Here is a 23,338-nt window from a genome sequence, read left to right as displayed (position 1 = left end):
CTGATTTAGGCTTGTTTTGTTTTTGTGAGCATTTCTTTGGAATTATCAATACCATGTCGTATCACTTGGTTCATTGCTTGTATTGGTATATTAGTAAGTTGATGAATTAGAAAAAGTATTATCTGATTTCTGTTTGATAGTATTTGATTTATTAGACATTTATTTCAGTAGTAGTGCTGGAGTGTGTTATATCACACTGGTAATGACTTCTTCAAGGCATTGGTTTCCAAAAAAACTCTACATCCATGCAGGATGTAGGCATCCATGCAGGCAATGAGGAAACCTAATCAGAAACCTAAATTAATGGTGTTGGGTTTTTTTTACTTCAGTCTTTTGTTCCTGAAATGCATCGTAGAACTGCTTGGGAGTCTCATTTCTTCATGATAAACTCTGCTTTGAAGATTCTCTAATCTTCAAAAAAACTACACAGAACCGTGGAATTGTTCTTAGAATCTGTACTGTACAGTGGTGTGATGCATTTGTTTCTTGATAGTCTTATATGTGGGATTTTGATGACCTTGCCAAGGTGGAGATGAACAATGTTCTGAACTAGGGGTTTGTGCTCACACTTGCCTCTATGGCAAGGCATTATAAAGGCCTTTCCAAGGCAGTGCCCTAGTCTTTATCAAGGCAGCTTTTCTGCCTTTGCTGAGAGAATTCTCTTGAGCAGCTCTGGAGAGTTTAATTATTTTTCACAGTGAGTGTTTAAGAACATTATCTTTGGACTGCCTGAAAATCTTGCAATTGTGCTTTCTTACTAAAGAGCTGTTCTTGTTAGTAAGTGGTGAAAAGCTACTTTTATGCTCATAAACATCATGTTTTCTGTTTAGGAAGACTTTTTTTTTTTTTTAACTTATAGGCACTTTTTTGTGTGCTCTGAAAAACAATGATTCTGTGACTTGCCTATGGCATCCCTTAGAAACCATCATGTTATCAGCAACAAGGTGTTTGGGCAGATCTGCCCAGGGCCTGTTGTGAGGGTAACATAGCAAACCAGTTAGGAATTCCTCTGCTGTAACCAGAAATCAGTGGTGCAGAACTCTTCCCCACTGACTCCTTTTGGATGTTTTTTGGCAGGTCCCTTATTAAATGCTGATTTGGATAGATTTAGTAAGGCAATGTTGCCTTAGTGAGTCAGTAATAGAATATAAATTGAGTGAGAAGCCTTTTTTAATTCAGATTTCAAGTGTTGCATATTTTTGAGTCACTCTGTGTGTCATAAAGTTTTAATGTTCTTTTGTTTTCTCATTACTTGGCTGTCTTCTCGTGTTATCATAGCTTTAGTTGATAGCATAGCAAATATGTTTTTTGAGATGAGAAGCATGAGTTGTTGACAACATGCTTAGGCACTGTTTAAATACTTCAGTTAAATAAATAAGGGACAGATTTATGAGTTTATCAGTTTCCTGTTCTCGCCCTTCACGTGGGCGGAAGCTGAATGTCTTAATGTCCTATATGTTAATGTAGTACAGACAAAGCCTATGATAAATGGTGGCATTTCCAACAAAAATTACATGGTAGAAAGTTAGGAACTTGTTATTGATATACATTTAGTGCTTTGTAGATACCATGTTTTTAGGAAGCATTTACAAATGGTGTTTTCAAATAAATAAGATAACTTTGCTCTTGTAAGACGACTAATAAGGGTAGAATCATAGTATTATTACTTGTAAGAAAGCCAGGAAGATTTTTACCTCAGAAATTATTTTTTTCCATTAAAAACTCCATTTCAAGAAACTGCAATAAATGGTCCATTAACTTAGAATCAGTCGAGAGCTCTCTTGCCAATACAGATAACAAGCTGATCTCCTCATGTAGTCTTACCACATCTGGCTTCTCATCAAAAGGTTTGTTCGAAATCTGCAACATTTTGACTATTCTGTATCACTGCTGTTTCCTTTCTCCTCTTAGATTAGCACTTAAGTCTCCCTTTCACTGGCGCTGTGGAAACCCCCCCAGATAAGGTTTTCCTTTTAAGTGGTTGTTACTGAAGTTGCTGAGCTATTGAGAAGCTATGACTCGGAGTAGAGAAAATTATTATCTTTGTTCCATTTAGATTAGGGGGGAAAAAAAAAGAAAAAGCAGGAAACATGATAAAAAGGAAGTACAATTCTGCTTAATGCATATTTGGGTTTTTTTGATCTAATCTAAAATATTTTTGAAGAAAGGACTTTTGCAGTACTCTGAAAAGAATTTGAATTTTCTGTGGATAAGAATATCTAAATTATGCTAAGAGGGTGTAAATTCATCAAGAATGTATGTCTTAATTTCAGTGCGTAAGTCAGTCATTGATTTCCTGAGCTGATGTCATAAGTACTTGATGTTGTAATTTTTCTCTATTGTATTTCCTGTGGCAGGATACAGGGTTGGTCTGGTCTATCCATTTATCCTTTGAATGCACAGGCACAATACTGGTGGTAATTTATGGTTTACAAATGCAGCAATCTAATGCAGATCTAGAACATATGCCTTCCATGGCTTTGCTGCCAGGATGAAGCCTGTGGTCTAAGACATTTAAATGATCGTGATTGTTGTTGCACAATAATTTACAGAAGAAAGAGGTGCAAAGTTGCTGGAGTTGGGAGTCATGGACTTCAAATGTAGTTTTGAAGTCTGACTCTGCTGTCTTTCTTATAAAAGCAGATTGAATGCCAGGATGCCTTGGAAGCAGCAGCTCGGGCAGAGGGCCTGCCACTGGACACCTCTGTGCATTCCCAGCTGCGAATGCTGGATGAAGAGCATCACAAGGGCAAATACCACCATGGTCTGAACGCACTGAAACCCATACGGACCACTTCCAAGTACGTCTTTAGGCTACCAAAGAACTGATACAGCACTTGCTTTTCAAACCAGTCACAAAGCACAATTGCAGATGTAGGTCTGCTGACTGGTACTGGAAACATCAGAATTTGTTTAGCGAGTGTGACTGGCATGGACCATTTGGTACTCTGAGTGCTTTCAGTGAGAGGAGGCTTTGTTGTTCTCGAAGACTTACAATTCTGTTTCCTTTTTCATCTGTCTGTGATTTTTGGTTTTTTTTAGACATCAGCACCCTGTTGATAATGCTGGGCTTTTCTCCTCCATGACCTTCTCCTGGCTCACTCCATTGGCCCACAGAGCATACAAGAAAGGGGAATTGTTTATGGATGATGTATGGTCTTTATCGAGGCATGAGTCCTCAGATGTCAATTGTAGAAGGTAAAGACATCTTGTTCCTTACTAATTTCTTGTTTCCATTTATTATATGTTAGTCCACAGGCAATGGTATAGTATTGCCCTAGAAAAGCAGCACTGATATTTTGTTCTGACTTTCTCGGAATGGTGGAATTCGGTTTTATCCTTCATAGACTATTTCCTCCTGCTGCACAGTTTCTTTAATCTTGCTAATTTCATTGAACTTAGAGGATTATATATCCAGCAGTGTCTTGCAGTGGTTCTTCTGATTTTGCATGTCTTTAAACTATTAAAACAAAGTTCTTAAGGCTACACTGAAAAAAATCTTGTGCTAAAATAATGAGAAGTAATACTGGCAGTAGCAAGGTGATTTGAGCATGGGTCAGATCTTGTGATCAGGCTAACCTTCTATAGCTAATGAGAATTTCTCTTAGGTTTTGACTCCACAACTCTTCTGTCAGATCAGCAAGGAAAGACTGTGACAAGTCATTATATTAAGATTGCCAAAAAGATTCCAGACAAAGCAAAAGATATTGTGTTTTTCATCCCTCTCTTATATGAAAGTAACACAGCATAGATATTTCAATATATAGATATTTCTCTTTACCTCACCGTGATCATGGAATGTGTTTAATTCTCTTGATATTTATTAATTTTATGTTGTTCCGAGCTAGGAAGCGCTTGAAATTTTCACAAAGAAGTACCTGTGAGATTGTACCTTCTCTCATGGTGAAAAATTTATGACATGAGTCTTCTGTTTTTATTAGGCTGGAGAGATTGTGGCAGGAAGAACTGAAAGAAAATGGTCCTGATGATGCTTCTCTCCGGAGGGTTGTGTGGATTTTCTGCCGCACCAGGCTCATCCTTTCCATAGTGTCTCTGATGATCACACAGCTTGCGGGTTTTAGTGGACCAGTAAGTAATATCCATCCTTTTTTTAACAACCCCAGAGGGCTCCATCTCATGGCCAACTGTAAAATCTTAAGGTTTCATTGCAGAATCACTTAAATGTTTTGACTAGCTAGAAATTCTGGGGCAAAATTCCAGAGCGATTCAATAATCCAAGATAGGTTTCCTACAGCTGATGGATCAATTGCTGAATACCCAGGCAAGTTCTTGGAGAAGGGAGGGGGAGTTTAGGTATCCTGGAGAAAATGCACCTTTGTTTTTTCTCTTTGGTTTTGAGTATAGTTTGAAGTTCTTGCTTAACTGCGTAAGTTCCTTTTTGCATAAGATTGCTATGTGCAAGTCTTCTAATTGTTTTTCTCTTTGAAATTCTGTAAATTTATCTTGGAATAAAATTCAGGCTGATAAAACGCTAATCTTAAATTATTGGCATTGGTAACAGTCTTCAAGAAGTGGACCGAACCAGTTCTGTGAGAGCACTGCTTATAAACTAATGTGAGCAGGTCTCAAGAAGTCTATGGGCATAGTCTTTACTGATCCTACAGAGAATGGCCAGACAGGTTTCATGTAGAAGTGTTAGAAAACGTTATTGCCTCTAGGAACTGCTGCTGTTTGTTGCTAAGGGTCGTAATGAAGATAACAACATGGGACTTGACATTCACACCATTTTTTGTCACCTGTTTGTTGCACATGCTGTGCAGATTTAAAGTTGAAATTTTGACTAAATTTATTCTCTACACATTTCCCTTGAGGAGTAGGAGCAGTATTACTGCTAGTAGTACACGTTTCAGTGTGCTGGTAAGCTGAAGGTTCATTTCTTGGGTAAGTACACTTGGGTGCACTGTTAGGTGAAATGTCTTTTTAAAATGTTTTCCTGCTTTTAAATGTCTTATCAAAATGTTCTGTTTTTTAAGTCTTTTTAAAGTTTGCCTTGTTTCATGTAATATGAATAACAATAAATGTTTTTGTGGTATTGTTTTCTTGATAATAATTTATAGTAGCCTGTATTATAAAATGTCCGAACATATTTTGGTAATTAACAATAAATCATGATGAAGGTTTTAACAGCACTAGTTTTTCCCAAGAAGAGCTTCTGTCATTGTTTCACTACAGGGCTTTAGGAGCTGCTTTTATCTTTAGCAAAGAACTTGCAGCAGGGTTACCCCTAATTTCTATAGTGTAACTTTCTCAATTTGTCTCAGCCAAACTGCTGAATGAGAGAGAGCAAGAGGGGAAAGAAAAAAACAAACCAGCTTGACTAGGCTGAGGGCTACTGCTGCTGTTGATGCTTAATTTGGGTAACCTAACATTATCTATAGACAGTTGCCCATTTAAAGACAACCTTATTCGTTTCTCTGAATAAGGCACAATTGACTTGGTTCCATCATTTGGCATGAAAAATAGGTCTTTACCATCCCTCCTCCCTGTTTTTAAAAATGGCATGCCTCAGGGATATGCCTGTGCTGTCTCCTCAGAAGTATCAGTGCTTTCTTGTATTGTTACACCCTTTCAGTCACCCGAAGGTGAAAAGGGAGATCAGGAAAAGCACTTGACTTGATCTCGTGTATTGGAGAAAATTATGAAAGTGGAGTTAAACACCATATTTAGCTTCAAAACTTTTAATTGAATGTCTATGACCTTGAAATGCCACCAAACAGCTGTGGCTTTGCTAATGAGCATTGTGATGGTTATAACTGGAAAGGAATTGTTCAAGATTTCCTGTGTGGGTTGTTGGTTTTTTCTAATATCTGTTAGATCCTTCAAGGGTCTTCCTCTTTTTTTATTTTTGATAAATTTTGCATCTGGCACAGAATCCAAACCAATAACCTGGTGAGTCAGCTGCATGTGTCAGACTGCCTTGTAATAACCATCAGAATGTACTAGTATAGGTGATATACTATTTATCTCCAATAAATACTTGCTGCTATTTGATCAGCTACCAAAACTTTCAAGTTCTGGTTGAGGAGCAAAGACGCTTTTTAATTACTAGATATAATCAGTTTAACTCCAGGTCTGAACAATGTACCTGTGTGCACCTGTTCAGAGCTATTCTTCCCCTTTGGGAGATGGGGAAACTTGCTTTCTAGTGGAGCACAGCTTGACAGTTTGGTCAGTTATTGGAGGGGGGAGTGGTAAGCTCCTTGGAGGTAAGTTTTCCAGTTTCCCAGTTGGCTCCAGCTGCAGCCTGTCCCGTGCTGTCGCACACTGGCTGCAGCAGGGATGCCAGCACTGCAGTGGGACCAGTGACAGAAGCTGTTCTTCAGCATTTTCAGGATGGCTGTTTTCTGCGTCAGAATGAGACAGTCCTGCTGGGCAGAGCCAACGCCAAGAGCAAAGGTAAGGTAATGTTTATTCAATGGGAATGCTTAAGACAGCCGAGCAGCTTGTACCGACTACTACGGTAATAGTCACAGGAGCTCCTTTTCCCCCTTTTAGCTTAGGTTTTACACTGTAACTTTTTTGTTTTGTGAATGACTTTATGCTGGATTCTTGTCATTAAACTAATATGAATTCAAATGGTATTTGTTCAGATGTAAATGTTAATTTTCTGTGACTTTTTTCCCCTCCCTTTTCAAAATTCTTTAATCTGCTGTTTCCTCTTTTCTTTCTTCCGGACAAAAAAAAAATTGGGGTATAATGTAAACCGGTCTCTATTTCATCACAAGAGATGTGCTGAATCTGTAAATTAGTGCTGCAAAATTGCACTAAAGTTTTGGGAGGAATGAGACCCCAGGAAACATCTGCTATCTTTATACATCCTCTCTTGGAGACTTTCAGCAATGCTGTGATGTGTGAGACAATGCTTGCAGTCTGCGACCATGCTGAGTTACAGCTCGTGAGGAAAAAGGGGGATTTTCACCCCAATTGCTCAGTGACTCAGTTACATATGTTGGATTGAATACTGGAAAAAGAAGTCAGTAATCTCCATAGTAGCTGCAAACCAACTGTATGCAGTTGTGATCCAAACAGTTGATGTAAAATTAAATCCAATCAGGAGAAAGCTGGAATGCAGTAGATCTGTGAATGTGAGCTCCTCACATTTGTTCAGTGATCGGTATGTAAATTTTCTCAGTGGCCATTCTAGAACTTGATGGACATCTGGCTTTAATTTACACCTGTGAAAAAGAAAGAGCAAAATTATTTACAGCATGTTTCCTTGGTTCTGATGTGCAGAATTATTTTCCTCAGAACAGATGAATTTGATCTCCATTTTTTTTCCGTTATTTGGTGCTGGGCTGTAGCTGTCAAAACCTTTGCTGCAGTAGTGGGGTTTTGGTTTTTTCCTCTCTCTTCAAACTATACAGAACTCTTACTTGCAACACATGGTTTAGCCAAGAGGACTTCAGCGGACTATGATATGAAAGGCTTCTCAAATATTTTCTTCGGTCTCAGATTTTTTTTGTTGCCTTTTGTTGTGGGCAAAGGTAATTCTCTGCTCTGTACTAGTATATCAAAAGCACCAGTATCTTAAAACATCATTTGCTGAAAAGCTTTCTAGGAAGTCTTTTGCTGTCTGTGAAGCCTTTCTGTAGAGTTCTTTTGAAACCAGATTTCAGAATTTGTGCAGCCTCAGAAGCCTCCTCTGTTGGTACCTGCAAGTTTGACTTCTTTTGGACTTCGTGAACAAATACCGTTCTGTTTATGTATCTTTTTAATTTTGTGTGTAGTTTCAAGTCTACTGTTACAAGACTGACTGTTAGATATTAGCCCTTTATTATTATTCTGTATGTGCAGATTGTATGTTTACACAATGCTCTACCTGTTGTACAGTGTTTTTGAGATGTTACCATTTAAAATGACACTTTATTTCAAATAAAAGCTTATTGTTTCGCAGTCAATAGTATTTAATGCTGATGGTTGTGAGTTGTATGATGTTATATTGTGCCATTGGACCACAGAGAGCTGGATGTGGGAATTGGTGGTTCTGGGGGCTGTCTTCTTTTTGCAGGTGATGTTTGAAATGTGATTCCTGAGGTAAAGTGTTCGTGTTTTCGGGGGGAGAGGGTATGGGGAGGGATTGAATGGTTAATTTTTTTGTCTTTTTTTTTTTTTTTTCCCCCATCCCCAATGATTTGTGGTATTGCGTACCTTGTGCTTGTTTTTTTCTTTACTATTAAACTGCTGATGTTTATTTCCAGGAATGTTTTGCAAATGTCCTTCTCACTCTTCCCCTCTACAACTGTAGGTACATTGTTCCTTTTTATCAAATAAGCACGTTTGAAGCAAACCAAAGATAAAGTAAAAAAGGTCTTAATGTCACGTAAAGGAATGTTTCTTAATGTGTCCAGATGTATAAGTAGTGACTATATTTTAAAACTCTTCTATATGATAATGCATTGCTTTCAGCTAACTGACACATTTATGTTAAGTTAGAAGACACGGAGGATTAGAAGCGTGCTGCGAGGAATATGGTTCCAAATTAAACTCTCTCTACTTACTAAATTTGACTCAGTGCTTGGCTCTCAGCAGGGCTTTGTGTTACAGTACTTCTTGTATTGACACCTTTTACTTCTGGAAAGAAGATGCTTTCTATTTCAAATGGCTCTTTTAAAAGCAAAGTAGCCTACTTATTTCTAACTTAACATAAAGTTGTTGCATGGTCTTCTGAGATGATGGGGTGCTCATGCAAGCTTGCATTTCTTCCTGTAGGCATTCGTTGTGAAACACCTTTTGGAGTATACCCAACAGAGTGAGTCCAACCTGCAGTACAGCTTGTTTTTAGTTTTTGGCATCTTTATGACGGAAGTTGTGCGATCTTGGTCCCTGGCGCTAACCTGGGCTTTGAATTACCGCACGGGGGTTAGACTGCGTGGAGCTGTCCTGACAATGGCATTTAAGAAAATTCTTAAGCTGAAGAACATCAAGGAGAAGTCTCTTGGAGAGGTAAGTTGCAGCATGGTTTTGGAAGTTGCAGTGTGAAAAGGGATGTGCAATATCTTCCCTTGGGTATGAGCTGTGCCTTAAATCTAAATGATCTGTTGTGTCTATTTTTCAGCTCATAAATGTATGTTCCAATGATGGTCAGAGGATGTTTGAAGCTGCAGCAGTTGGCAGTTTGTTGGCTGGAGGCCCTATTGTGGCCATTTTGGGAATGGTTTATAATGTGATTATTCTGGGTCCAACAGGCTTCTTGGGTTCTGCTGTCTTCATCCTTTTCTACCCAGCAATGGTGAGTTGGAAAGAGTGAAGACTTGCTTCGTTTTTTCTTGGGTCAGACATATGTGTAGTTCTGAATAAAAGGTGTTGAAATGTGCTAGATTTAGCCCGTTTATGGCACTGCATGTTACGGAAGGTGTTTCTAAAGATGGTGTGTGAAGGAGAGATTTGGAAACCAGAAAGCTCAAAATTATAAAATTAGAAAATGGAGATAGGAAAGCTGGTAGATTTGGCTGAGGTTAATATGCATACCTAAATTAAACTGCAGAATGCTCAGGTGCTTGTGGTTGGAAAGACATGAGGCCTCCAGCTTGTGTACAGGAGCTCAGTGTTGCATGAGCAGTGTTGTTCTTGATTTCAAAGAAGGTGTTGAAAAGCACCACATCTGGCTCAGGGTGTTCTTGATGAGTTACTCCTGCCTCTGCCAAGCTGTGAAATAGGCTAGTTCAAGCCAAAATCTTCTTGCCTTTAAAATGCCTATAAGACTGCTGAAGATTGGTCATTCTATTCATAATATGTGTTTTATAAAGCATGGAGGCTGAATACCATGAGGTTCACTGTGGTCCAATATATCTGGCCAAAAGTAAGGATTACACAATGGGAATTATATTTTGGAGGGGAATGAGAAGTGGAGTTTGATCATGTTTTTCATTTCTTTTCAATAATCTTCTCTATTTATGGGGGAACTTCAAAAGAGTTTGCAGGAGTATGAAGAAGGGCCAAGGAGCTGAAAGCTTCCTAAAGTAGTTTGTTAGGTTTGAATTTCAGACTAGGAATGGGATGAATATGAGTGGCAGATACTTAAAAACACATAAACAACTATTTATGTTTAGATTGGTGTAGTAAAAATGTTAAAACTGTTTTACTACCTTCTTAGCACTGGCATAGAGTAGAAATTGATCTGGCTGTGCAAAGATCTTCTTGCTCTTTTGCCTTAAGAACCAGGTTGAAAGGTTGGCTAAAATAGGTTCTAAAGTGCATTTGCAATGAGGGTCAACTTGGTGTGTCTTTAGGTTAATGTGTTTGTAATCTTTGCGCTTCAGAAACTTCAAGAAAGGTTGAAGGTACTATTCAATGTTGGTAAAAGCACACACCTTTATTTTCACATATTGTTGTTGAAACTTGCTATCATGAGTCTAGTGCTCAGTGCAGATGGGGCGGGAGGATGTCAGTGGTGTTTCAAGCCTGTGTTTTATGTTAGAACAGCAGCTGCCTTGCCCTATGCCTGAATCCCTTTTCCAGATTTCAAAATTAGTTTTCTCTGGTATTTAGGAGTTGAATGTACTTGCTTTTTCTGAGTTGCCATTAATGTTGCATGGTGTTGCCTTTGTTTCAGATGTTTGTATCACGCCTCACAGCTTATTTCAGAAGAAAATGCGTAGCAACAACAGACGAGCGTGTGCAAAAGATGAATGAAGTTCTTAATTACATTAAATTCATTAAAATGTATGCCTGGGTCAAACCGTTTTCTCAGAATGTTCAAAGTGAGTTCACACAGTCTGTAACTGTTTCCTTTTGTGCAGATGCCCCATTACTTGGTAGCCTCTTGTATCCTGACTTTGTACCATAGATGCTGATGGACGTGCAGTATAAGAACACTGTTCCTTTGGGCTTCCTGTGTTTATGCACAACGGGTTGGACAAACAGACTTGCTTCTAAAATTTCACCTTCTAGCATAATGATGTTTGTGTCTTGGCACTAATCTTAAATTTTTAAATTTTGTTCCTCTTTTGTCACTTAATAAATGTGCTGGCTGCTCTATTTTTAAATAAAGTAAAAAACCACCTGTATTCTCGTGGAGACTTACAGACCATTATAGTTTCCTCTTTATAACTGCTGTCTTTATGAGAAGGTTATAATGTCATAAACACTAAAGCTTAGAGTTAGGCCCTTTACTCACTGTTTATAATGTTGTGGCAGCATCTGTTGTATGTATGTGTACCCCCCAAATCATACTTAAATGTGGTGCCCCTATTTATATTTCTAGAAATTCGTGAGGAGGAACGTAAAATCTTGGAGCGTGCGGGCTACTTCCAGAGCATCACTGTGGGAGTGGCTCCCATAGTTGTAGTCATTGCCAGCGTGGTGACCTTTTCTGTCCATATGATCCTTGGCTATGACCTTACAGCAGCTCAGGTAACTTACTGCACTGTTGAAAATATTCTTTATGCTGTTACTTCTGTAGGTTTTCTGCTAAGCCATTTCCCATGTGGCTTGCCCCCATGGTCAGGCTGTAGCCTTGCTCACAGAAGTGAACATCTGATGGGTGTGACACCAGCAGGTCTAGTCTTATATTTTTCACAAAAAGCTCCCAGTGCTCTTTTGTCCTGACCTTCCTCAAAACAGGTTTTGACTTGAATGTAAATGAGCCTTCCTGTTTGCTGTTCAGACAGGGCACTGGGATTACTGGATGTATTTGTTTTGCAGTGTGCTTGGATGCAAACAGCATGAATTCTAAAAACAAGATTTGAACTTGTGTCTTTACAGGTAGTAGGTTAATGCAGAATTTGTGAGCTGCTGCTTTTATTAGACCTACAAACACCGAAGGTGTCTGTCTTGGTCTTTTACAAAGCACTGGAGAAAGAGTTGAGTAGATCTGTTGTTTCCTGCTGTTTAAGAATGTGTTGAATATTTAAATGGTTAGTTTTGGATTGTGCCTTTTCTACAACTTTGAATTGCTGCTGTGACATTTCAGCGTTTTAGAAGACTGGAACTGTTATGGCATCCAAATGGGGTTCTCTTTCTTGTCTCATTTTTAGGCATTCACAGTGGTCACTGTCTTTAACTCAATGACTTTTGCTCTCAAAGTAACTCCATTCTCAGTGAAGTCTCTATCTGAAGCCTCTGTTTCTGTTGACAGATTTAAGGTAAGCAATCATTTTGCCTTGAAGTTTTCACTGTAAATGTGGAGTGTTGTATGTGTATAGTAGATGCAAAGGGAACACTTGGGAGGTAATGTGGCTTTTAATGATTGAGGAGTTCTTTTTCTTTACATTTAGCACTCCAGATTATTGGATTCTTCAAAAAAGATACAAATCTAGTGAAGGGTTATTAGAAGTTTAAGAAGAATACCAGTGTAGGAAGTAAAATATTCTAATTTAATGATTTTAGGATTTTGATGTTGGCCACAGTGAGAGATAGAGTGCAGGACTTGGTGGCTCACAGTATAATCATTCTTAACTCCCTTTTAAGACCATCTGCATGAAAAGACAGTGCAACACGTCTGCAGTGATATTTCATGTTTTGCTAATAAAACTCTTTTTTTGGAAATGTCATGAGTTCTGTAGGCAGCCTTGCCCAAACTACTGAAGTTTTATTTGTGGTCATGAAAAACTGAGGATTTTTATTTCCAGACTAGATTAAACTCCACTATATGGATAAAATGCAGTTGTGATCTGACAAAACAGAAACTATGGCAGAAAATTTAAAATACTTATAATGGATGAACAGTCTTATGTCATGAGGACTGAAGGATGAATACACTGTGTGTACGTCATGAACTCAGAGAATAGACCTTTATTGTTACTTCTCTTTTGAAGATAACAGTGCATTGCACATTGTGGAAATTTTTAAAATAGAAAATAGCAGTTTCCAAATTAGAGATTTTCCTAAGCATTGACAGATATATGAATTCTGTGTAATGCATTCATGAAACAAACCTTTGTGTGAAAAGAACAGATCTGTAGAGTGATTTTGAGATCCTATTGCTTTTGAGCAGTTTTGTTTCATCTTCTGAGTCACCCTAAATCAGCCTTTCTTGAATCCAAATGCACCAGAGGGAGTTTTTTGGGAAAGAAGAGAAGTAGAGGGGAAATTGTATTATCTCCCAGTTTGGCTGTAAACTGTTTAATCTGTGTAGGAAATGTAACACAAGGTGGGAATACTCTCACATCACAGTATAAATGTAACTGACTTTTTGGCTCTGTAAATGAGTATAAGCTTTCTTATGAATGTGTGATGCAGACGTAGCAATTGCAAGAGTAAATAAGGCAGAGAATTGAAAAGTTTTTAGTCACAAAAGGCTTCTTAGTTCAAAACAAAGTATATAAGTGGCAAACATTTTATCTTGTAATTAAACTGCGTGAAAAATGTCTTCCTAACCTTTGTTGATTGTAAATACTGATGGATGTGGTGGAAAACATGATACAGTGGACTTAATTACTTACTTCTTATTGTCAGGCAGCCCAAGATAGGTCAGCTACGTTTGTGCAAGATGACTTTTTCCCAGCGTAAAAGTTGAAGGTTAAAGACTGAAGTTAAAAGCAATTCCCTCTCCTTCCCTAATGAGTTGATGTGCAGGACAAGTCTGTCACTTTGCCTCAAAGTGACCTCTCCTCTCCAACCCATGTGTTGTACTCATGTGTTTTTAATCTGGAGCTTACAGAGCTGCAGTTGCAAACAGTGTTGAAGGAATAAGCCCCTGTCATATCAAACTCCCAGAGTATTGCAGTTCTGTAAAAGTCTGAGTGTATCTAAGTGCTTCCACCACATCCAGGAATGCCCCAGCCACTTAGCAGACCTGGAGTTAGTTTACACTAATGAGCTACCTTTTGCTCTTCAGCTTCCTCCTACTATATAGCCTGATGTGTTTTGCTGCGTGAGTGTGCCGTAAGCTTGTCTCCCAGTCTTGATCAGGTGTCTCATCTTTACACCTCTCTCACAACTCCTATCAGAGTTTATTTCTAATGGAAGAGGTTCATATGATAAAGAAAAAACCAGCCAATCCTCACACCGCGATAGAGGTGAAAAATGCTACCTTGGCTTGGGACTTCTCCCACGCCAGCGTCCAGAGCTCACCAAAGCTGACCCCCAAAGTGAAAAAAGACAAGAAAGTCACCAAGGGCAAGAGAGAGAAAATGAAGCTGCAGAATGAGGGACAGCAAGCTGTGCTGGCAGAGCAGAAGGGCCATCTTCTAGTGGACAGTGATGACCATCATAGCCCTGAAGAGGAGCACAAAATCATCCACCTGGTTAACCTTCGGCTTCAGAGGACTCTCTACAACATTGACTTGGAGATAGAAAAGGTAAGAGAAGAAAGGAGGAAATCGGAGCTTTCAAAAGGCCTCATTTTAGCTGTCCCTTGGAATAGAGAGCTGTGTGTTTTCACATGAAATGGAGCATATTGCTTTTGTGCTCTCCTGTAATATCCATGGCAACTGCAGTATCCAGGATGCAGTGTCTGATCTTGCTGTAAACAGCTGTGCCATTTTAGCAAACTAGATCTTTGCTAACAGCCTGTGAAACAAGGGCAGGCTGTACAGCTTCCACATTCAGCTGAGGGGTTTGCAGCTCTCAGTACAGCATATGAGCCACTGAGCTGAAAAATCCACAGGGCAGTAGGGGTGCCAGGGGGGTGTTGGTGGGCAGTGTGTTCCTGCAGTGGTTTGATAATTTTGCAGGGTTTCAGCTATATTCTGGGTGAACATTTTAGGCAATTAGGTGTTCCAATGAAGCATAAACAGTAATTTTCATTGGAGAATCTGCCGTTTTTCTTCCTTGAGAATTTTTGTACAGCAGAAAGACATAGATTTTCAAGAATTTAGAAGCATTTGGAGTCATCATTCCAAGATGGGTAAAAACATGCAAGATGTCAAAGAAAAAGCATTGAACTTAATACGTAATAGAAGCTTCACATTCTGGCAGTTGGACGTTGTAGTAACAGGATCCATACATTTACCAAGATGTTTATGGTTAAATTTTCTTCTGTAGTCATATGAATAGATGGATGGTTCAAACTATTTTAAAACCCCCTATTACTTTAAATTGTTGAGAAAAAGATAGTTTAAAAAATTGCCTCACAAAGGAGTACAGTTACTTGAAAACATAAAGGCTAGTTTTCTGTCAGAAGTTTGCTATCAAGAGGAGGTCAGCAATGTGTTCCACAAGTGGCTATATACTGGTTTTGTTCACTTTACCTTTTTACAAAAGGAACAAAAACAGTTTTGATAAATTAATTGTTTAATGTGGGTATCAACTCACCCATTTTATTGCAGAGAAATTCTTCAAAGCAACTGAATTCTGCCCTTTTCTTAGCAAATTGGATCTCACAGGCAGGGAGTTTCACTGGACCCATGTACACTAAATTCTGCTTTTCTTTCAGACTTTCCCTCTTTGTATCTTTCCTTACCACTCCGAAAAGCATCTTGATGCATTCTGTTCAGATGGGCCTTGTTGCTTTTGGTTGATTGATTTTTCTGGGCCTGAATCAGGCCTGGTAAGCTTTAGAGTTGATTTCAGTTTTACTTCACTGTGGGATAGTGTTCACTCTGTGCTATTTGAGAGTTAAAATGCTGACTCTTGCTTTTTTGCCTGTTCTATCCCTTTCCAGCTGTCATTAATGTCCAACTCTCCCCTCAGAGGTACTAAAGGTAGTCCAAATTCTGAAAGGGATGGAGAATGTAAAAAATGAGTACATAAATATATTTTCTTTCTGTCTAGGGAAAACTTGTTGGAATTTGTGGCAGTGTGGGGAGTGGAAAAACTTCACTGATCTCAGCAATTTTAGGACAGGTGAGAAATTCTGTTTTGACTAATTCTTCCCTTCTCTTTCCCATCTCCTATTTCAGTTATTTGCACTCTGTAGAATGAGGTCTATTCTAAACATGGAATAGCATAATTTCACAGTTTATCTGTAATTGCAGATGACCCTGTTGGAGGGGAGCATTGCAGTAAGCGGAACATTTGCATATGTGGCCCAGCAGGCCTGGATTCTCAACGCAACACTTCGAGACAACATTCTTTTTGGCAAGGAATATGATGAAGAAAGGTTTGTCAGACTGTTTGCTGATTTTCATGAAAGCTTAGTAATTCTTGGCCTAAGTGTGGGGAAAAATGTAACGCAGAGCACCCTGCAGATAAAGCCTATATGTCCTTCTGGGGTTTGCTTCTGCCTTAAGTCCCATTCAAGAGCTGCCTCTCTTGCACGTGGTTGCTGTGTTTGGTGCTGTCAGTGTGCCTGTCATGGCTCATCAGCACTGAGGCCGTACCCTGGGCTGGGATGCTGCCTGACCTCTGTTTTTGGCAGCTGCTGTGGAGCAGCACTGAAGTGGTATTTGCTCTTGCTGTCCTGGCCTTTCCCTCTTGAAACACAACAACTGCTGTTTGCAATGTATTGGCATCTTCCATGGCCCTCCTCCAGTAGGGACCTTTCCTGTGGCCTGTGCCAACTATCCCTGGAAAGAAATTGTCTCCTTATCTTCGCAATGCTTCTGAAATAGGTGGTTAATTATTATTCTTGATTTCCTTCTGGGAATCCAAGGCAGATGATTTGTTTTAGGCTGTTGTAATATCTGCTATTAGTGTAGAAAGCGAGGTAATGCTGTACTAGCTAAATAATTGGGGGGGAAAAGCACGTTCTTACTATTTATCTGATTGTTCTTCAGATACAATACAGTGCTGAATGGTTGCTGTCTAAGGCCTGATCTAGCCATCCTTCCAAATGGGGACCTGACAGAGGTATGTGTTTTGCTTATACTAAACTAATTAGTAGATGGAGAAAAGAGTTTTGGTTTGGCAGACTAGGCTGTAGTTGAGGCTACGTCAGTCTGGGTGCAAATGAGCTAAGCTGTTGAATGCACCTTCTTGAGCTGGGCTTAACTATGCAGGCCCTGGACTGCTGAGTGTTGGGCCATGTTTTTTGCTCAGATATTGACAGTTGGGGAGTTTTTTATTGTGTTGCAAATTTAGCTGCCTTAGTTGGACCTATTGGAACTTGATTTAAAGTAGCTAAGAAAAAAGCATGGCTATGTTAGTACAAACAAGGTAAAATAAGCAAAAAAAGTACTGCCACGTTTCAAGCATATTAACCTTGAGTTTGAATGTCTAACGCATTTCACAAAGTGGACACCTAAACTGTAATATATATGTATTCATATATAATGTTATGGGGGTATGGATATGTATATATATTATGATCTGCTTCATTCTGGTCACCTCTTAAGCTCTGAATATCTGTGTTGCTGCAGAGATAAAATAATGGGTGTCTCTTTGCAGATTGGTGAACGAGGGGCTAACCTGAGTGGAGGACAACGTCAGAGAATCAGTCTGGCTCGAGCCCTGTACAGTGACAGGGACATTTACATCCTTGATGATCCCCTTAGTGCCTTAGATGCTCACGTTGGAAATCACATTTTTAACAGTGCAATAAGGAAACACCTGAAGTCAAAGACAGTCCTTTTTATCACACATCAGCTTCAGGTACTGCATCTCTCATACCTTTCTTGGCCTTTGTTGAAATGGTGTTTAATCGGTTGCCTTCATATTGGAAATTTCTATGCCCTGACCTGTAACAGCACAACTCTGTCTGTAGAATAGTTTACATTTACAAACTAGGTTTGCAAATATGCACTGAGCACAGTCTAATTGTTTATCTGATATCTGTGCTGCTTGGTGTCTGACTGGGACTGGTAACACTTGGCTAAAGAAAATTTACCAGAGAAATAAATATCCTGTTCAAAAACACTTTTGCTAATGTTTGCTATTTCATCACATCAGAAACCACAGAGATTTGGTGTCAGAAAATCAGAATTGATGTGTTTTGGGGCTTTTTTTCTTCTGTACATAGAAATATTAGTACATAGTGTATCAGTATGTGCAGTGTTAAATATCCTGAATCGTGTCTTCTGTAAGAGATTTGCTTTGTTAGAACATAAACACTTTTTATTTGTGTCATGTGAGCAGTTGTGCTCTGGTCAAAGCAGGACCTTTGAGAATCAGATGTCTATTACATGGGAATAGGTGTTGTGTACAAGCACCTATAAATTTGGAGAAGGGGAAGGATTGTGTGGGAGTGTGTTTGATTATCAGATGTAATGACAGAATCTTGTTCTTACTGCCATTTTCTCAGTATCTTGTTGACTGTGATGAAGTGATTTTCATGAAAGAAGGCTGCATTACTGAGCGAGGAAGTCATGAGGAACTCATGAATTTAAATGGGGATTATGCGACTATTTTTAATAGCCTACAGCTGGGAGAAACACCACATATTGAGGTACTTGTTTGTTTACCTTAAAGTGCTCTGAATGCTGACTGTTCTGATGAGATGAACCAAGTGATATGGTTGGAAGACTGGAAAAGGGCTTCACACATGTGTTGATCTGACCAATAGATTTCTTATAGAATAATCTGTGCTTCATTAGCACTTTGTGTTTGCGGAAACAGTTCATTTTAGAGAATGTGTATTAGAGAGGACTCTGCCAACGAGCTCATGAGTTGATCGTGAAAATAATGTAGTGTCTCCCCTGGTGATGCTCAGAGCAGGAAGCTTGTCCCTCTTATTGTACACCCCACTCCTTAATTTACTTCTAATTAGCACAGACCTTGAACAACCTTTGTCTGAAAAAATTCTTACTGGCTTGTTACTATTTTTTCAGTGGAGTGTGACTGAGGCACAGCAAAATGACACAACTTGTCTAAAGTTAGATATGACAGTATTTTGGAAATGTAACTGAAAATGCTATGTTTTAGGGGGTTTTGAGAAAAAAAATTGTGGATTGACACTACTACTCTTATTAAAGAGGTCTGTAACTGCAAACTTGGATATGTGTTCAGTATTTTAGTGTTTGCAAAAAATGTAAATCTAGAAAATAACAAGAACCCTTCAGTAACAACAAGCATTGAAATTTTGAGCAATTTAATTTTTCTTACCCTTCTCTTCTTTGTTTTCTGAAGTGAATCTTTGCAGTAAAGACCTTTGCCTTTTGTTTTATAGTAACTTACTTCTCTAAGTTTTGTATGCATTTTCTTTTAGCAAGAAGAGATTAAAAGTAGATAAACAGTTTATTTTTTAAGAGGTAAGGGGCCCCTTATTCACAAATTGTGGACATTTGCAAAAAGAAAAAAGGTCTCTGAGAAGAAAGCATTGTGAGAAATACAGATATAGAAGGTGCTTGGTGAAATATTTTCCTGGGAGATGGTTGTGAAAGAAGCAAAAGGATATAATGCATTGCTCTGCATATCCTTTGAGGCATGAAGATTATAGTTCTGCCCCTTTAAGATTAATGTAATAACAGTTAAGAAGAGGTTCTTCAGTCTGCACGCTTGGCTGACCTTCTGTCTCTCTGTAAACACTAGCTCATAGAAGGAGCATTAATTTGCATTCCCTGAGGGATAAGAAGAAATGGATGATCAAGTTAGATTCTCTGTGGTTTGATATGTGAGATGTTTCTTCTCACATAAAGTGTGGGAAGATGACCCTGGAGCTGGCGTGTAGAGGGTTTTGGTTAACATAGTCTGTCTCTGAATAGGTAGTAACTTCCATTTGTTGGAGCATGGCTGGCTTTAGAACAGTGCTTTTGTGTGTGCAGTTTAGTGTTTGGATGCTTCATTTCTGGAAGATAAGTTAACCTGACTCTGTTCTTAGGAAAGGTCTCAAGAAATGTCTCTGGAGTACTAGGGTGTTTGGGGAAAAAAAGCCTCTTAAAAAAATTGTCAGTTATTTTTACAAGGATCAAGGGGATTGTATCTTTCTCTCAGTAGTGGAAATGTCATTCCTTTACCATGTAGACTCCTAATGTCACTTATTCTGGGAATTAACCTTGCACACTCCTAATACAGGTTGGTAGCAGTTCAAGTTGATAGAGGAGGAGAATGTAATCCACCAGAGATGGGACTTATCTGTAATAACAGCAAAGTTAATTTCCTCCTTGACATGAATGCTAAGCTACTGAAAACCTTTGTCCCTAGGAGGCAGCTTATTAGCAGTTTGGGTTCAGATATGAAAATGCCAAAGCAAATTACTCCGATATGTTTAGTGTCATTGTTTTCCTGCAGATTAATATAAAGAAGAACACAAACAATTCACTGAAAAGGCCCCAGGATAAAAGTACCAAAACAGGATCTGTGAAGAAGGAGAAAGTTGTAAAGAAGGAAGAGGAGGGTAACTATGTAATCAAATTTCTGGCTGTAATTATTTTGTACTCCAGTAAGCTCAAAACATTTCCTTTAAAAGTGTATTGTGAAGGTTTTGAAAGCTGTCTCAATCCTAGTCACTCAGTATGGTTGATTGGACACAAGCAGTGGGCAAAGAGCATTCATTAACTCATTAAATTTGGGTGCCTGTTCAATGTTTTTAAGTTCAATCAGGCTGCTGCTGGTCAGATGCCACAGGCACAAAGGAGCTGGTTGTGTCCTGTCTCCCACACTACCTCTCCCTCCTATCCTAAGAGGGCAGTGTGTGTAGCTTGGCACTCAGAGGCCCAGGCAGAACATGGCATTTATCTATGAAGAACTGGGAGGTCTGACCTCTGTAGTTCTCTGTTTAATGTTAACTTTGAACTTCAGTGTTTAAAAAGCAATAGTGAGGCTGATACCAGCCTAACATTTAAGTCTGTGCTAATGATGCTTTTTCAGACATACCATGACATAAATGATTCTGCAGAGGAAATAGGACTTTTTCAAAGACTGTTTGAACCATTAAGTTCTACATATTAAGTAAAGTCTGTGTTTCTGACAGTAATTTGTACAGTTTGAAAATTACTAATTTTGTGTATATTCTCAAATTTACAGTTTTATGGAACAGCTTCCTTTTCCTCTATCCCTCTTCCTCTGTTGTTTCACAGGCCAGTTGGTCCAGCTGGAAGAGAAAGGCAAAGGCTCTGTCCCCTGGTCTGTTTATGGTGTTTACATTCAGGCAGCTGGAGGCCCAATTGCATTCCTCATCATCATGGCACTGTTTGTGCTGAATGTGGGCAGCACAGCTTTTAGCAACTGGTGGCTGAGTTTCTGGATCAAGCAAGGCAGTGGAGTAAGTTAAATAGCTTTTCTAGTCCTATGTCTAATGGGCAGGGGGTTTGCTCAGCTAGACTAATCCCAAGCAGTATTATGAGACCAAATGGTGCCTCCTAATTTAAGTAAGTTCTCAGGCTCCCCAGGAGGTGATCTCACTAGGGAGTTAATCTCCAAGAATAAGAGAGCTCCAGTAATAAGAAAGATGTAGGAGCTCATGTGGTTTTATACTGCCCTCTTGTTCCTTGTCTTGGTTAGTCTATGAAAAGGAAGTGAAAATGTGAAAGGGGCCAACAAGCTAATTTTAGTGGTTTTTTTGTTTGAACATGATCTTACATATAACAGGATAATCTTGTTAAAATATGGCTTTAAGTCAAATGACTTTTGGGAATTTCTTTGCAGATTCTGATGACCTGGAATGGTTTGGGATTTTTCCCACTCTAAGGGCTTTGATTGCAAGTCTTGTTGCATTTAAATATAATTGCAAGACTTTTTAGTGGGGATGCAGAGAGGAAGCTAATAACCTCAGAGATTAAATAATGAAGTGCAGATGGCCAACAATATTAAAATAAGCAATGAGGGGTCCTTAAACATTCTCAAAGATTAAAAATAAAAAGAGAGAATGAAAATGCATGACAGTGTGACCTTAAAGAATTTACTACATACTGGCAGAAAACAACAGTTTGAAGACTGAACCAAGGTGAATATTGCTGTGTAGTGGGAATGGTAGTATGCAAATATCTAGCATTGTTCAGAAGAACACAAGAAATAAGTGAAATGAGAGGTTAGGAATCAAATGAAGTAGGTATTGTGATAGTATTTTGAAAGATATGGTAGGAAAAAGTCCAAGGGCTACAAATCTGCAAGTTGGGTATCTCTGCCAGGGAAAAATTGCAGAAGTGTTCAAAGGTCACTGAAGTACTTTAAAGAAGAAATATCAAATATGGTGGGAGAGGACACAAGACAGTAAAATTCTACCTCATGTAATGTGTACATGCTTAGTCCTTGACTCAACTAACCACTGAAACCTTGATTTTTCTGCAGAACACCACTGTGACTTTGGGAAATGAAACCGTCATAAGCAGCAGTATGAAAGATAACCCTCACATGCATTACTATGCTGGCATCTATGCACTGTCTATGGCAGTTATGTTGATCCTGAAAGCTGTTCGTGGTGTGGTCTTCGTAAAGGTATGTGCCAATGCTGGTTTTATTATCCCCCCTTCCTTCTGCTCCTGTATATTGCTGTCATTGTGGTTCTTTGGTCATCTCCCAAGAGAGACTTTTGAACCAGAAGAAGTCAATCATGGTTTGTGATGTTTCTGTGTCATCTCTTGGGGTGCACCATGCTTTCTGCTAAACTTCTGCCCAAATTAAGAACTTCCTTCTGTTGTTTGGAAGCACAGAAGGCAATAAGAAACACCTTATGGTTGGACAGAGAAACTGAGCAGAATGTTTTGGTGGCCAGAGGAGATGCAGTGACAGGAATGCAAACACCCCATTATAACACTGTGATGTTTTCTGCATTGTCAGGGAACTCTCAGAGCATCCTCAAGGCTCCATGACGAGCTTTTTCGACGAATTCTGCGTAGTCCCATGAAGTTCTTTGACACTACACCCACTGGGAGGATTCTCAACAGGTTTTCCAAAGACATGGATGAAGGTATCTCTTACTGTGTGTGCTGTAAATCCCTCATTCAGACCTCCCAGTTAATTCCTGAATACTCTCCAGTCTCTTGCTGTTGGGGTGATCATACCCTATAGCAAATGTGTACTTGTAATAGACAGAGCTGGAATTGGGATGTACCTGGGTTATAATGATAGAAGGCAGCTGATGTTTCAGGTCTGTCCATTCTCTTATAAAGAAGAAAATGTGCAGCTGCTCTTGTACCTGCAGGCTGCACACAGGCTCTTAGCAGTTAATGCAGGGGCGACCTAAAACATCAGGGTGAAGCTGATGTGCAGCAGTGGTGGTAATTAGGTCAGAGTTCCATCAGTGCTATTTCTGCAAATGGGAATAATTGGAAAGACTACCAGCAGCTCACAGGGTAAAAGCACCCTAACGAAAATGTACATTTTTAATTTGAATAAGCCATGAAATCACTGTCCTTGTCAATGATGATGTACAGCTGGACTGAATTGCCCTATCTAGGTTGTTTTAGCTTTCTGTACTCAAAATCTTCCTCTCTTCCCTCCATCTTTTTCAGTTGATGTTCGTTTGCCATTTCAAGCGGAAATGTTCATCCAGAACGTCATCCTTGTGTTCTTCTGTGTGGGGGTGATTTCTGGGGTTTTCCCCTGGTTCCTGGTGGCAGTGGGGCCCCTCATTGTCCTGTTCACAGTTCTGCATGTTGTGTCTAGGTAAGTGCATCAGCTG

The 23,338-nt window shown here is 39.2% G+C and overlaps 1 protein-coding gene across 7 annotated transcripts in view; it reads left to right on the top strand.

Annotated features, from left to right (window-relative positions):
* ABCC5 (ATP binding cassette subfamily C member 5) overlaps positions 1-23,338 on the top strand; it is a 73,226-nt gene that overhangs the window by 11,064 nt on the left and 38,824 nt on the right. For 3 of the 7 annotated variants that reach the window (XR_003534583.1, XM_027685383.1, XM_027685388.1), the window contains exons 3-21: positions 2,641-2,801; positions 3,043-3,198; positions 3,942-4,089; positions 8,731-8,964; positions 9,077-9,250; positions 10,574-10,721; positions 11,225-11,373; positions 11,997-12,104; positions 13,911-14,261; positions 15,676-15,747; positions 15,879-16,003; positions 16,620-16,692; positions 17,230-17,433; positions 18,083-18,226; positions 20,008-20,113; positions 20,796-20,980; positions 22,006-22,152; positions 22,495-22,624; positions 23,169-23,322. Coding sequence is in view for 6 of the 7 variants with exons in the window: in XM_027685383.1 (XP_027541184.1) it covers positions 2,641-2,801; positions 3,043-3,198; positions 3,942-4,089; positions 8,731-8,964; positions 9,077-9,250; positions 10,574-10,721; positions 11,225-11,373; positions 11,997-12,104; positions 13,911-14,261; positions 15,676-15,747; positions 15,879-16,003; positions 16,620-16,692; positions 17,230-17,433; positions 18,083-18,226; positions 20,008-20,113; positions 20,796-20,980; positions 22,006-22,152; positions 22,495-22,624; positions 23,169-23,322 (2,969 nt within the window). In the remaining variant the exon portion in view is untranslated. Of the gene's footprint in view, positions 1-1,521; positions 1,525-2,640; positions 2,802-3,042; positions 3,199-3,941; positions 4,090-4,180; positions 8,267-8,730; positions 8,965-9,076; positions 9,251-10,573; positions 10,722-11,224; positions 11,374-11,996; positions 12,105-13,910; positions 14,262-15,675; positions 15,748-15,878; positions 16,004-16,619; positions 16,693-17,229; positions 17,434-18,082; positions 18,227-20,007; positions 20,114-20,795; positions 20,981-22,005; positions 22,153-22,494; positions 22,625-23,168; positions 23,323-23,338 lie in introns of those variants that run through there. The other 4 variants (XM_027685384.1, XM_027685385.1, XM_027685387.1 and 1 more) reach the window with 4 other exon arrangements.

Source organism: Neopelma chrysocephalum, unplaced genomic scaffold (genome assembly GCF_003984885.1).
Source record: "Neopelma chrysocephalum unplaced genomic scaffold, ASM398488v2 Primary Assembly neopelma1_69, whole genome shotgun sequence".
Classification (NCBI taxonomy): domain Eukaryota; kingdom Metazoa; phylum Chordata; class Aves; order Passeriformes; family Pipridae; genus Neopelma; species Neopelma chrysocephalum.
Note: the sequence above shows the minus strand (reverse complement) of the source record. Positions and strands in the feature narration are given on the sequence as shown.